This window comes from Eriocheir sinensis, chromosome 52, assembly GCF_024679095.1.
Source record: "Eriocheir sinensis breed Jianghai 21 chromosome 52, ASM2467909v1, whole genome shotgun sequence".
Taxonomy (NCBI): Eukaryota; Metazoa; Arthropoda; class Malacostraca; order Decapoda; family Varunidae; genus Eriocheir; species Eriocheir sinensis.
This window is the reverse complement of record NC_066560.1, coordinates 12548794-12564797: the sequence shown is the minus strand read 5'-3', so window position 1 is coordinate 12564797 and position 16004 is coordinate 12548794. Positions and strand designations below refer to the sequence as shown.

Sequence of the window (16004 nt, the reverse complement as noted above, 5' to 3'; positions counted from 1 at the left end):
TCCTGTACATTCTAAAAGAAAATGTTGTAATGTTTCCTTGCCACAGTCATCACATTGCTCACTCTTTCCTTGGTAGCCATTTCTCCAGTTTAAACTTAGCGTGTTGGTTCTCACTCTCATCATTAATCTTGATTCTTCAGTGTTGTCTATCCAGCTTTCTTCTTCTATATTACTCTTGTATTTTCTGTATATACTAAGTGTAGATTTCTGTTCTGCTTCCCTCCTCCACCTTGATGTATCCCATTCTTTGATTTTTGTTATAATACTTTCCTTTTTTAACTCTTATTTCTCTGAGTGTCAAGTTCATGTTTTGCATATACAGTACCCTCTCGAGTTTCGTGCTTGCTTCATTCTGAGGGTATAGCGCTAAACTGTGGGTTCCTGTGACCTGTGGTGAGGTGAGAGAGAGAGAGAGAGAGAGAAAACATAAGAACACAGGGAAACTGCAAGAGGCCGAGTGGCCTACACAGGGCAGCTCCTGAATCCCCCCCTCTACTCACGATGGGTGAGGTGTAGTTTCAGGGATTACAGGAGAGGCTTGATCCTCGTTTACCTTCGGTACGGGCGTACGCTCCACCCAGCCAGCAAAAAATGTGGGCCCCAGGTGGGCAACATATGGGAAAATGTGGACAAAAATATGGGTTCCCAGTTGGGTAATCTTGGTGGGCCCTGGATAGGCAAATATGGGCCCCACATTTGCCCACACGGACCCCAGATGGGGGATGCAACAGGGTATCTGTGTGGGGCTTCACAGTGTCATCTGCTGTGGCTTGGTTTTCTTCATGTAAGGTAGTGTGAAGTGGGGAAGCAAAAGATAATTTAGGGTTTAGAAGTTCTATTTATTATCTCAAAATCCATATCCCCACAACAAGAATTTTCAGTAGAAAATACAATGATAAATATAACGAGTGCTTGTGTCTCCTGCAGCAGTGGTGGCAGCCTGGCAGGGCTGAGGGGCAGGCTTGGCTACACTTGCTTGAGGTTGGTTGTGTCTCGGGTCTCGATGTACCGGAGCTGCTTCCTCTTCATCTTCTTGATCTTCCTTGGGTCCTTGATCTGTTGGGAGGAGTGCGGTACAGGTGACTATAACAGACTGAGAAGAACAGTGTTACTGAGATAATGGATGGCAAAAAATAAGGGAACTGGAAAGGGGCATGAGGAGGTACAATTTTGCTGTGTAAAAATATAGCTTCCAAAGATAGCAGGAAGGACAGTTTTGATAAGGCTAATGTAACAGTTTCAAGTCTCTTATACTGTGCTAATCTTTCCAGAGGATGAAAAACAAGAGAAGGAGAGAGGAGAGACTTAGAGCACCTGTCTTGCTAATGACTTGTCTTGCACCTGATTTGCATATATATATATATATATATATATATATATATATATATATATATATATATATATATATATATATATATATATATATATATATATATATATATATATGAGGAGGAGAGGAGCACCTGTCTTAATGACTTGTCTTGCACCTGATTTGTGTATATATATATATATATATATATATATATATATATATATATATATATATATATATATATATATATATATATATATATATATATATATATGGGCACACTAGCTCAAGCGGAAGCGGCCGTAGCTGCATTTTACATACGTGCGAGTCTTTGTCTACTCATCTGCTGTGCGCTATGTATTTTATTTCAATTTAATATTATTTTAATATGTTCTTATTAATACTTTCTTAATTTTTTATATTGTTTACAATTTTTTTTTGGCTAGAAAATGCTTTTACTGCAAAATAAGTAAAATAATAAATATATTAAAATAACTCTATACCGTAAAATCCCGCGATATAGCGAAAAATCCGCGATACGAAACTAAATATTTACAATTTTAAAATCTGCAATACAGCGAGACCGCGATAAGTGAACTGCAATATGGCGAGGGATTAATGTATATATATGTATGTATATATATGTATGTATATATATATATATATATATATATATATATATATATATATATATATATATATATATATACATATATATATATATATATATATATATATATATATATATATGAGGCAGGCGACGCACCCGTAAACACATGCTCCCCATTAGTTAATTTTCCCTCTACTCCTCCGGGGGCCTCCCTCCTGACACCTCTACTCCCTCATCGCCTCCAGCTGCCTCCCTTCTTCACACAAGTTTTCTTTTACGTTTTTCATCTATCGCTCTATAATTTTTCAAATTCCTCGGCTTACATTATGTAATGTTTTTTCAACCTCTTAAGTTAAAAGTCCCTATTTATGGAATGAAAAAATACATTATGGTGAGTCACCTATGTACCTATATCTAAAAATAAAAATTTACATGTTTTACCAAGGTGTATGGATATCTCTTGACCCTAATGACATCCCAAGTGGTCACAAGCTATGTAGATATATTAGTAATGATATTATGGATGAACAACATAAGGTCATGGATATTGAATCAGAAGAGTATATAACAGATTAATATGCTGTAAAAAGATACAACATAATAATTTCATTAGTAAAGTAACTGTATATCAGCAGAACAATAAAAATCAAAGCAGAATGTGGTATCAATGCCTTGTCATGCTGTGACATAAATGCAATGTCTCGCACTACCTTGGTGCCCAGTTGTAACCTTGGAACTGTTCTTAAAAAGTAAAAGAGGAGAAGTAAAATATGGTATAAGAATGGACTGGTTGTCAGGCATTTAACCCTTTCCATCCGTGACGCAGACATCAGCGTCACAGTATGGAAAGGGTCAAGAGGAAATGGAAGAGGATTAACCCTCTTCTAAACCTCTCTATCCTCCTCTTAATCCTCTTCCATTTCCTCTTAAGAGGTTTAGAAGAGGACTAAGAGGAAATGAAAGAGGATTAAGAGATTTAGAAGAGGACTAACCCTTTCCATACAGTGACGCCGTCAGACACTGATGTCTGCGTTGCCGGAGTGAAGGGGTTAAAGGAAAGAAATTATGTAATGCAGTCTTGTCTGCTTCTGGCTGTTGTTTAGTTTACCACAGGATGAATGGTACAGATAAGAGCAATATTTGGACATCCACTGGAGCCACTAAATATCAAAGCCTCATGCTGATGACAGGGAATTATCAAATGATTGCAATTAACTGAATGACTGCCTGAGGTCTATGCATAATAATGCAATGGATAACAAAAAATTGGCCACACTGCACAAACACGAGGTGTCTTACCACTTGCACAATTTCTGACTTCTTGGCGTTTTCCTCGCGGCGTATCTTGTTGATCCTCTGGCGCTCCTTCAGGTCCTCCTTCTTCTGCTGCTTCTCAGCCTCTATCACGGCGCTCCTCGCCATCACGTCTCCTCGCCACTGCTTGAGATGCATCTTCTTGGACCACTTCTTCTTCCCTGAGGCATCCTTGTTGATGGACCGGAACCTGTAGGTCAGACACTCACTAAGAACAGGTCCCTTGTCACCACCTACACTCTGACATATTGTACAGGCTAGATGTGATTTTAAATAAAATTCTTAATTATCTAAAAACATTCTGTATAAAAATACCCTAAATGATATAATTTTCAAAGGTTTGGTGCAGCTTATCCTGTCCCCCGGATATCACATGCTGGCTGGTCAGGGCAGGATGTGGATCACCGTGGAGCTGTGACTCATGTGTGAGAACCCCTGACCCCAGAACCCAAAATCTCATTCACCTCCACCTCAAAATTAGGCACTTATAGTATTGGAATGTGTCAAACCAGGTGAAGTTCATAGTTCATATCTACAAGTACGTAAATGACCTGCCACTTCTGGCCTACCTGGAGATTAGTACTAATGGATTTTTCCATCAAATTTTAAAATTCTGTTTGTCTTTTGGTATCCATAACTTTGGTTATAAGAAATTTTGTTCAAAGAATTTGAAAAATTGAGTTATTGTCTGCATTCTGTCATTTCCAAGGTAATTACTAGAATAACTGATTAACTGTTTTATACCAGTTTCTAATCATAGAGTCTTGAAATTCTGTTAAGGGCAGGTGACGGGTTTTCCAGCTGCCAGGTTGAGGGAGGGTGACAATTTTTTCCAGCTTGCCTTTTTCCACTGGAATTTTGAAGTTTGTGTGAGAATTTTTGGGTCAGCGTGACTCCTCTGCTGCCTCACAACTTCCCAGTGCCATTCTCAGTGTTTACGTGACTGTAACAGTGGCAGGAGGAGAGTTTTTTTGATCTTCATCTGATTCTGCACTCAAGTGTCCACAGCCAGTGATCTTAACTCTTCATAAGCCTCCTCTTGCTCCCAATAGAGCTCTCAGTGAGTGCAATTGGGAGAGACCGGAAAGTGACTTTTTCAAGCTTCGAAAGCAGAGTTAGTGGTAAAGACAGAGGTAACAGAAGCGTTGAACTCCAGCCCTTTGTCTTATCAGGAAGGCTGAGCCCTGTTTTGTACAACTTGGCTTTGGTGGCATTCCTGTAGATCGATCTCATTATGGTGATGGTGGAAGTGATGCTGAAGCCCCTGAGGATTCATCCCACCACCCTTCAGGGTTATCAAATTCAGAACATGAGGGTGATGCAGCGAGGTAAATGGTGCTGCACTCCATCACATCACCATGGAGACACCACATGATGCAAAGACTGAGTTTGTGGCAGATTGAAGAGGAAGGGTGGATAATGGAAATGCCCATAAATTTAAAGCTATTGGCATAGGCATAGCCGTGAAATTGATAATGGAAAGTGAACATTTTTCTGAAAAATGTCAGAACACTGCCATACGGGGAGAACCAATTTCACATTACATCCCCGCCCTGTGGTAAAAAGTCACAGCCCCAATAACAAATAAGGCTCCACAAAGTTACAAAATAGAAGGAAACATAGGAAACTTTACCTTTGCTTCTCCTTCTTCCACCACTTCCCAGAGATTGGCTGTCCCTTGGGAACACTCCGGAGCTGCTCAATCTTCTTCTCCAGCTCTGGGATGACTTTGAGAAGCTTCTTGTCACCTGCCTTGATTTCTGATAACATTGGACTTATGCCATTCAAGTTCTTATTGCCATTTTCATCAACAGGTGCACTGGATGTTACCTGTGTGTCTTGTGTGGTAGAGGATTCTTTAGTTACTTCTTCCTTTGGTGCAGCAGTTTTGTGTTTGCCTTCAGGTCTGGTAGGCTTGACTGGACTAGTTGTCACCTCCATGGAGTCTGATGTACTAATGGCATTATTCTGTTCCTCTTCTTTTGCATCCTTTTTCAAGTTCTTGCTTATACTTTCAATACTGCTGTCACTGGAGGCTGTCATCTGCTCTTCCTCACCATCGTTAGTTTTGGTTACCTCAACAACATCCTTCTTTTCACCTTCAGTATCTTCAGCCTCAGCGACATTCTTTTTTCCACCTTCACTATCTTCAATAATGCTTTGGGTACTACTAAGTTTTCCGTCACATATACTCGAGTCCACTGTTTGCTCGTCAACAAGTTTGCCGTTACTTTCCGCTTCTTTGTTTGAAGGTGCAGGGCTAGATGACTCCTTATCCTCAACAGGCACAGGGAGGTCATGAACGGCTGACTCTGCACTACTCGAGTTAAGTTCCTCCACCTCATCACCACACCCAGTCTGTAATGTTTGATCTGGCTTCTCTGTGGTAATTTTCTCTCCCTCTGCTGCATGTGGTTTATCATCCTTTTTGGGGCTAGTAGTTTCTGTATCTTCTTTAATAACTGGGAGGCTGGTCTGTTTACTAGCTACTTCTTCCTTGGTCTTGCTTCCTTCACTCCCAATGATGCGTGCAATGGAGAAGGACAGCTGTTTGGGCGTGCCTTGCCCTGACGAGTCCACTCCATCACCACTAAGCCTTCGTGACCGGCGGACTGGAGTGGAGACTGTGGTGGAGATGCCTGCCACATCTGCTGAGTCTAAACTGATGGACTTCACAGCAGCATCAAGATCGCCTGCTCCAACCCCTGACGCCCTTCTCGACCTGGTGGATGGAGTGGAGGGCGTGGAGATATCCCTGAGGGTGACCCGAAGCTGCCTCCCGCCCTGGCTGTCATATGATCCATCGCTGCTGTTCTCCGTCCTTGTCTTCACAGGTGTCCGGGTGTCCTGTGTGGTGCTGTCATTGCTGCTGCGTGTTGCCCTCGAAGGGCGGGGGCTTGAAGGGGCTGCATCGACCAAGGAATCTGTCACCCTGCGAGATCGCCTGGTGGTGGGGGTCGAGCAACTGGATGAAGAAATACAAGGATGCAGTGAGAAAGGAGAGACAACAATAACTCAATAGGAACAGAGAATAAAAACAAAATTGGAAACAAAAGGTTTAAAGAAGGGAAGATAAAGATAAAAAGGATGGTGGGACAATATACTTCCTTAATAATGAGACTCTCTATACAATAAAGTGAGGTCATTCTTTGTTGATTTATACCTTAAAGTGCTGGCTATCATGTGTTTGAAGATACCCTAAGCTTAACCTAACCTAGCAAAACCCCGTAGAGTTACTATAGGTCTTGACTCAGAAAATTCATATAAGCTTCCTTACTAATGAGACTTTCTATACAACAAAGTGAGGCCATTCTTCATTGATTTATACCATAAGGTGCTGGCTATCATGTGTTTCGAATACCCTTAACTTAACCTAACAAAATCCCAAACAAGTACTACAGGTTTTGACTCAGAAAATTCATATATGCTTCATTACTAATGGGGCTTTCTATACAACAAAGTGACGTCATTCTTTGTTGATTGATACCATTAAGCTATGTTTAGGGCATCTTCAACACATAATAGGCAACAGCTTATGGCACAAAATAACAATGAATGACCACGCTCAGTCAGAAAGGAAGCATATATGATTTTTCTAAGTCAAGACGTATGCTAACTTTTTGTGATATTGTTAAGTTTGAGGTATCTTCAAACACATGATAGCCAGCACCTTATGGTATAAATCAACAAAGAAAACCTCACTTTGTTGTTGAAAAGAGTCTCATTAGCAAGGAAGCATATATGAGTTTTCTGAGTCAAGACCTAATGCAACTGTTTAAGGTTTTATTAGGTTACCCAAGGTTAAGTTTGGGGTATCTTCAAACACATGATAGCCAGCACGTTATGGTATAAATCAACGAAGAATGACTTCACTTTGTCGTGTGGTCTCTCATTAGTATGGAAGCATACGAGTTTTTGAGTTGAGACCTATAGTAAATTGTTTTAACCTAACAAAACCAGAGGGTTAATCTAGCTAACTACTGCTTCTAATATACCGAAAAAATAGCATGCAGTGTAGATAGGATACTTCATTTGCTTCACATTTGTTTACGTTTTAGTTACCGATTCATACCAATTTACTGTGTCAACGGCTTAAATATGTGGGGATGCCTTGAGATTTTCAAAGTCCAATGTTTATCTGTTCTCCATGGTGCTCTCCCTCTGACTGAACCTTGTAACGGATTCGACTTGGTATTCATGCGCTGAAGAAAGTAGTTCCTCTCTTAGAAATATGTGCAACGTCCATGGATCATTATGATTTCGGACATAAAATTGTCCTAAGAGTTCTAGGTTATTTTCTTCTCTATATTAAAGCAAATAACGGCACAAGTATTTGTATTTTATAATTTTAAAGGACTACATTCATGATGTGTTACTATCCAACCGAACTTACGGTGGAGCTTCGCCCCCCTGGACCCCCCTCCTAGCCAGGAGGGGCTGTGCCCTACCCTGGACCCCCCCATATGTATGATGCACCAGTAAAACTGGAGAAGCATAACAGCATATGAGACCTTGGAAAGGTTATTATTCTCGTGTGGGGGCAATATTGGAGGCACGTAGTGAATCTCTATTATTCCAGAGAATTTTCCCTATTTTAGCGAAATTTTGGAAGCCCATTTTCAGTAAATTTGCCTTTCCCCAAAAAAAACCCGGTTCCCCCACAGGTCCACAGGCTTGTGTTGGGGGGCTGGAGTGGTGGATGGGGAGAAGTAGTTGTTCTGTGGTTTTACCAACCAGAGCAAGTTACCGTATATCATGAGTCCGAGAAATCATCTATTCTTCCCTATTAAATGAAACAAAGCGGAACACCTCCATAAAGAGGAGGGGGTCGAACTCGGGTCCACGCACCTGGGAGTGGTGGTCTTGGGGGCGGGGCTGCCCACACCGTCATCCTGTTTCTTTAATTTAGCTGCCCGTGTTGTCCCAGTGGCCGCCGTGGCTGACTCACTGGCGCTGCAGCTTCTTTTCCTCGTCACCACCATGATGCCACGGCCACCTCCAGCCTCCTCAGCACGTGGAGCCCAGCACTGGTCAGCACACGTTACCAGCTGTTGTCCTCAGGATGTTTATTTGCCGATTTCAGATCAGAAAACTAAGTGTCGCCCCCGCCCCAATGACGATATTCATTTATAGTTTTTTGTTAAAATTGTAAAATCGTGAATTACTGATGATTTTATAGTTTTTGTGGATCAGAAACCGGAATATATAAAGTGCTGAGTAGGATAATCTGGTAACGTTTGTGTAGCTGTCGCCGCTGTCTACTAACTAAGGTTTACACAGCAGCAAAAATAATTTCTTTTTTTAAGATTGCCCCAAATTTTTCGCTTTCTACCGCAGCAAATAATCAAGCATATATTACTACCTCCATTTGTAACGTAATGAACAAAAATATCACACGAAAAACCTATATTTTATCAGCTACCGTGTCCTACTTCTGCTAATACAGGGTCACATACTGGTTTATCAACATTATTTTCTCTCCAAACTGCCATATGATTTAGTGTTATACTGAAAAACATATCAAATAACATAGCATTTTACATTACAGATAAAATTTCAGAAAAAAATCCTCAAAAATTACAAATGGAACGAATTTATTGGAGACAAAAATATCGCTCCCTCATTCTTTAGCTTCTACCTATGATTGATTGATTGATTAATAGTTTATTGTTGCAAGTAAAACCTATGAATTCCTTCTTTCAACTCCCTTCTCTATATACCTTCCTCTCCCCCTCCTTCTTAATACTTTCTCTCCCTCCTTCTTCTTTCCTTCCTTCTCTCTCCCTCCTTCATTCACGTACCTTATACTTTCCCTTCCCACTTCCTTAATTACACATTGTCCCTCTCAATCCCTCCTTCCCACACAAGTCTGAAAGCAAAGAAAATGAAAAACTAAACAAATTTTGAATAATCCTTTCTTTCCTTATCTTCATTCCTCCTCCTCTTATGCTCGTTCGCGATATCACAAGACCAAAAAAAAGTCTGGATACCTCATGGCAGCGACAAGGATAAAATTAGATGTCTTAGGCTACGTGTACTAGCGGGAGGATGACCTTTCCCCCTCATTAATACATAATTCACCAATACACCGCTCTCTACGTATACAACACTTTGAAGGATCAATACTTCTCTCCAGAAAAATAGTGCTGGAAAATGCCTTGCTGTCAGTCACCCAAATGTCACCGTACAGCATTGCCACTCTAGGAAATAGTACTCCAGAAAAGGCAAATAAATGAATGAATGAAATAAAGTGAGTAAAAATTGTTAACCCCAAAAGTATCCATATTCTAACTCTTCACCATCCATCCCATGTTCACTGGGAGAGGGAAATAAATAAATGTACACCATCCATCCCATGTTCACTGGGAGAGGGAAATAAATAAATGTATGAAATAAAATGAGTAAAAATAATGTTAATCCCAGTTTCCTTGTTATACCTCGTCACCATCCATTCCATGTACACCAGAAAAGGCAAATAAATAAATGTATGAAATAAAATGAGTAAAAATAATGTTAATCCCAGTTTCCTTGTTATGCCTCAGGTCACCATCCAGTCCATGTACACCAGAAAAGGCAAATAAATAAGTGTATAATATAAAATGAGTAAAAACAGTATTCCTTCAATAGTTTCCTTATTCTACCTCAACTCACTATCCATTCCATTCCTAATAAAAGTGATGGAATGGATCCCTTCAAGAATGAACTACTTTTTAATAGGTTGTCAACTATATGAAGATTATGTTGGAGTGAAAGTCTATGAACAAGAGTGATGATGTTTTATTTCCAAGGCCAAGTGCCGCCTCAATCTTACAAAGGCATTAAGTTTTCAGTAACATTAATTTGTGATATGAAAAAAAAGGGTTCTGTAAAATGTGAAAAACTTAATATACATACAAGTCTGTTTCTTACAACCAATAGCTAGTGTAAATTCATGAATGGAGAATTGGGTAACTTGAAGTATGGAAAGCAAATGGCAAATGCTCCTGTCAGACTCCATATACAAAGTGAAGACCATCAATACACAAACAGAGAGACTTAAGTGATTATTATTTGCCTCTTCCATAACTCAGATACCAAGCTATGAATCCTCCCTTCCCTCATACACCTGGTACAGGCTAATCAACGGCACATTAGTAACATTAATGGCTGTCATACGCAACAAGGTAATCAACACACTGCCTTCTCATGTCTTTTTACCCTTGAGTCAAGTTTGAAATCACTCCACCTCAGTGCATAGACAGCCCTGTTTAAAGTATAAATAAAAAAATAAATGTGCGAGTGTTTAAATCAGTATAAGACAGATGAATACAGAGAACACATATGCTGCAGCTGATAACCATGATAACCTCTCATTTGGCCACATGGGAGAGAACACAAGACATGCACAACAAATGGAACAGAAGTGATGCAACATAAAAGGTGCACACAGGCAATTAATTAACCAGAACACATCTGTTGCCTGTGTCACCAGTACCCACCCACTGCAGCCAACACCTGGCCTCCACACTGCTACACTATAATTATGCACTAAGACTAACAGGGAAATTCTATGGTTTAGGTGGTCACACACACACACATCCTCAAGGGTACCAGATTGCTACAAACACCTCACTCACATCACTTCTCATCAATCCATTATGGGGCAGCAGCAGTAACACACCTTAATTTAATGATAATTACTCATGCACACACCTTACAACAACTTTCTCCACATGCTATTTTGAGCTTTATAAAATGTGTACAAAGGACTCTTCATATAACTGTTTATCTATGCTATTTATGTCAGAACCTCTTAAGTAAATGACGTAAGTGCTGGTCTGCATTATTATCATCAGTGTCAATTATCCTACAAACATGGATGAAAAACAATCTGGGTATTGACTGAATTATTATGTTGGCTGCAGTATTCATACAACAAAGCAACAGTGGCCACAACACAACAGGGACTGGGCTTAGTGTTGCCAAAGGAAGGAAGGTCATCTCTTGACACTGCTTCACTGACTAAGCAGGTGTCAAAACTAAAACATTCATGAAACATAATTTTTTATCAAGACTTTGATTCTGCAAGAGCAGGTAACACCTAGAGACTCCTCATAAAATTGTACATACAACTTCTGTTGCAACATTTCATTTGTGTGACGAACAGTGTCTTATGGGAAGGCTAATTTCTATGAGCACAGTGATCCTAATCTCAGCACACACCAATGGATCACACAGTATACACGTTACACCTCGTGGACAGCCTTGCATCATACACAGATCAGTGAAAATAATGGGTTATTACACAAACTTAGCTCTTGAACTTTTGCTGAAAAAATAAAATAAATAAAAAAATAAAAAATAAAATAAAAAATCAATACGGTTTCTTGTATTACACAAAACCACATTAACCCTTTTCACCCCACATCATCATCAGGGCACACCAGCTCCATCCCAGACTCCTGAACAAGCCTAATTCAAGCTGTTGCTATGGGATCTTTCTTAATAAAAAATCAATTCTATTACACTGGAATATTTTCCAGGGAAGTCAGGATGTAGTGCACAGTATGTTTTGGATATCCTCCTGATAGTAGTTCTGGGGTGCAAGGAATTAGTGAATACAACTGTGTCAAGAGAAAAAGAATATAATCATACATTACCAAGAAGGAACAACAGAAACACATGTCGTGTAGAAAACAAAACAAAAACAATTGAAAGACAAATATCTGAACTACACATATGTTTAATGTTCTTTTTGTCATTGAAAAGAAGAAAAAGCAGAAGAAAACATACTGAATAAATAAATAATTAACTAAAAAATCTGGATTAAAGTTACCTTGCCTTACTTCTGATCCCATCACTCAAGCCAACAAAGTAGTGATTCCTCTCTCCCTCTTTGTGTCCCTTTGGATGAGGGGTTCTCATTATTATAAATGACAAGCACATGCATGCATTGCAGTAACACACACATACACACACACATTTTTTCTGCTGACCTTTTCTGTGAACTTTACTGATCCAAGACCCAGCAATATTATAAAACCCACATTAAACACAAAGGAGGGCTTCCTTACTTATACACAGGTCAACATTATGGATGAAATCCCTAAATAAAATACAATTTAGCATTTAATGTTGATGTCTTAAGTTATGACAGCTAAGTTCACATAATTACACAACTCATACATATCTATGTCCATCCATAAGCACCAGCATCTTTTTAAATTCATAATTAACTTGATAACTCATTTATGCAGCTTTGTTTTGTGTCATACACCACCTCTCCTGTTTCCTTTCTGCACATAATACTTTCCATCAACACCATATACTTCATCTAGGTAAATGTTACACCACAGAAGAAAAAACATATCCATACTTGAATGCAGACTATACCTTGTAGCATTGCTTTTGCATCATACGTAACACACTCCATTCACGCCAAGTCTTGCACAGAAAACAACTTATATCATTAAAAAAACAAACTTGTCATCACTTAATTCTAGGCTTCATCCTAAAGCATCATTATTAGCTGACACACACACACCACACACACACACACACACACGCACATGCTAATATGCCCCCATTGAGGACAACAAATTACGATCATATCATACAGGAAAGAGACCTAACTGCTGAGGCATTGAGAGTCAAGGCTTGGAGGCTCGGGATTTGGCATTGGCCTGGAAGAACTCCCCATCGCTCTGTGTGGCGGACTTGTTGATGGCGCGATGGCGATCCCGACTGACACACTCCTCCAGCACCTCCCCGGAGCCCTTGATCAGCCTGTGCCAAGAAAGGATAATCTCATGACAAAGAACAAGAATATCAGCACATTGAGTCACTTTACATATGATGATTTGCAAACTAAGTGGTGTGTGTGTGTGTGTCATTCACCCCATGGTCTGATCACATGCTGTACTGAAATTAGGTTTCCCCTGAGGGTTGCCAGCCCCCAAATGTATTCTGGGCTGCAGCCAAAAAATAAGGAAAACACCAGGATAGTGTGTGAACACCCTAACAACCTTATATTTTCAGATAACATAACTTATTAAGTGATTCTAAAGAAAAATTACAAATAATGACTGAGGAAATATAGTCTAAAAGTAGACGTAGAGATAAATATGATGAAAATGAAGGTAATGTTTAATATTGAATTGGTAGAAAACAAAATAATAATGATTATCCTCCCTACCTGCTCCTCCCCGTCTCTGGGTCATACACTCGACGCACCACTCCCTCCTGCTTCTCCCACTCCTCTCGGGTCATCGGGGTCATTGTCGCCTGGCTAGTCATCAGGTCAACGCTCGGTCCTATCATGGAGGCTGACCCGTTCTCGACCACATCCGAGCGTCTTCTGGACGACCTGTTGGCTGCTGTCTTGCTGTCGGGGCCATGGGTGCTGTCAGTCTTGATGTGGTTCTTTTCCGTGTTCTTTTTGACCGCACGTGTTTGCTGTGTCTTCTTTATTCTTTTGGCATCCTTCTTTTGCTCCTTTTTGATTTTCTTGAGTTTCTTCTTCAGGCGCTTCACTTTCTTCTTGATTGACTTCTTCTCCTCTTCCTTGGCCTGCTTCTTGTACTTCTTTAATTTCTTCTTCAAGAGCTTTTCACGTTTTTTCCGCTTCTTCAAAGCCTTTTTCAAAGCTTTGCCTTTTAGCTTTTTCTTGTACACTCCACTGTCTGACCCAGAGGAATCTGAAGATGAAGAAGAGGAAGGTGATGAAGAGGAAGATGAGGAGGAGGAAGAGGAAGAAGATGAGTCGGAGGAGGAGGAGGAGTCTGACGAGGAGGAAGATGAGTCGGAGGAAGGTGGTCTCTGTCTTTTTCTTTTCTTCTTGACTTCCTTCTGCTCTGGTGAGGGAGATGAGGAGGAAGAAGAAGAGGAAGATGAAGCCCTCTTCTTTTTAGTCTTGGAGCGTGAGCGAACTTGGTTATTGAGATCTTCTGAGGCGGTAACTGGGTCTTTCTCCATGGTTCTGGAAGGAAAAAATAAAGATAAAGGTCATACATTAATGAAGGATATGATTTCCTTTGATTATAATTCACTTTGGCAAAAAAACCCAACAACTCTAAGAGAGAGTTTCCATATGTGTATTTCTTATTTATACTTTCTCACTCCAAACTTTTAATTTATTAATATTTAGTAATGTATACCTGGAAACAACTTACATATAATGCCACATCAAAGTACACATAATATTTGACTTCTTTCAATAGTACAGCTGGAAATATATATCCCCATGGCAGGCTTGCAGCACTACCCTTATTTGGATGAACAGCACCTACTCAGCACCAAGATTATGTGTGAACATACCAAAATACTTGTAAGAGAATGCAGCAAGGTGTTTGAGGGCGCTAAAGTGGCATGTTTGCTTTGAAGCTTGATATTAAGAGGCCATGTTTGTGGAAGATAATTTGGCACAACTAAAGGGAGGGCTTCAGGAACACTTCTTTGTTACTGAACAGTAGCTTGCACTCAATGACATACTTCATCCTACATTGCACTGGGCCACCTGTTTCCCCCTTGACCTGCCCAGCATTAACAGGTGGGGTTGACCCTGCCATGAACTTGACAGACAAGTCTGGATCAGGATCTGGATTAATGATGCGCAGGGCACCTGCATAGGTGCATAACACGCATATTTGTGTAAAACAAATCATTGGAAGGAAGGTGTGGGAAGAAGCAAAGGAGGGGAAGGCAGGGAACTAAAAACTGTTCTGGGATCGATGGGAGAGAAAGACACACACAATACAATAGTGAGACACTTGAAAACATTATTGGTTGAATGCTGGAAACAAAAAGATAAGTAACTGAAGGAGACAAAGGAAAGAAGATTAAGGTGTAACAACGTAAGAAGCGATACAAAGCATCAGAGGTCTACAGAGGAAGAAAAAGTAGAACCCAGTCCATTTCATTACAGATTAAACGATTAGCTTGTGTATCACTCCAGCTTGCACACTTATTGGCCCATACTTAAGCTGGATCCAAGTTGTCTGATAATTTTGTACCTGATTTTATTTGGTTCTTTTAATTCACTTTAGCTTATGTTACTTTTCAGTGTTGTCTTACATGTACTGTTGACTGTTGGTTTTACTGGGAAATTTTACTTTATCTGTCTGCCATAATTTCCTAGGAGTGTTCCTTATTGCTAGCACCACAAGGCAGCAGGTGAGTGGTGGCCCGGCACAGTGGCCAGCGTCATGACCCGTGCCAGGATGCCTCAAGCACGCGGCTGTGGCTACATGTCAGTGTGTGTGTGAGGAGACCTGTCAGCCGGTATTTGTGCAGGCACGGGGAGCAGGTTAAAAGACGTGTGTGTTAATACAACAGCTGGTCGCGTCCACACACATGTATAGGGTGGCGGGGGCCTCCTCTGGGCGCGGCGGGCCGCCACACAGCACACACACGACCTCTGCACCAAGATAATCTCGGGAACACGAACTTACTCTGAGTAAAAGAAGAGAAACTCGGGGAGGTCGAGCGGCCCGTTTGTTTACTGTGACGTCAGCACGCGGCGGCCTGCACGGCCCGCGGGCGGCCCTTTATATCACTGAATACGGGGGAGTGCGCCCCCCGAGGGGGTGTTAGGAACTTCCAGGGGAGGCTGAGCCATGGGTAATAAGCACGGATTTCTCTATGTTTGTTTTTCTCTAACAATTAAGAGTGTGGGCAAATATTGAGTTTAGGAAAAACTGACAAAAATATCGCAATTTTTCTTTTTATTCACAGCAAGGGAGGAGGCAGCTGCAGGGCAACCTTTGTGTTCTAATTACACCGTCTACGAAG

General features: G+C 40.6%; 2 protein-coding genes across 3 annotated transcripts; both read right to left on the bottom strand.

The window, feature by feature from the left end:
• Positions 1–818: 818 nt before the first annotated feature.
• Positions 819–8313, bottom strand: LOC126983092 (coiled-coil domain-containing protein 86-like). Its single transcript, XM_050835594.1, has 4 exons — positions 8085–8313; positions 4870–6201; positions 3222–3426; positions 819–1056 (listed from the first exon to the last, which is right to left on the bottom strand). The coding sequence occupies exons 1-4, from the start codon at positions 8216–8218 to the stop codon at positions 967–969; spliced, it is 1761 nt and encodes a 586-aa protein (XP_050691551.1). The 5' UTR covers positions 8219–8313; the 3' UTR covers positions 819–966.
• Positions 8314–9997: 1684 nt separating this feature from the next.
• LOC126983093 (ADP-ribosylation factor-like protein 6-interacting protein 4) lies at positions 9998–15825 on the bottom strand. 2 transcript variants are annotated; one of them, XM_050835595.1, is made up of 3 exons: positions 15665–15825; positions 13411–14193; positions 9998–13001 (listed from the first exon to the last, which is right to left on the bottom strand). In XM_050835595.1, the coding sequence occupies exons 2-3, from the start codon at positions 14187–14189 to the stop codon at positions 12866–12868; spliced, it is 915 nt and encodes a 304-aa protein (XP_050691552.1). In that variant the 5' UTR covers positions 14190–14193; positions 15665–15825; the 3' UTR covers positions 9998–12865. The 2 variants fall into 2 exon arrangements, with proteins under 2 accessions (XP_050691552.1, XP_050691553.1); XM_050835596.1 differs by having other exon boundaries at positions 15567–15708.
• Positions 15826–16004: the final 179 nt, after the last annotated feature.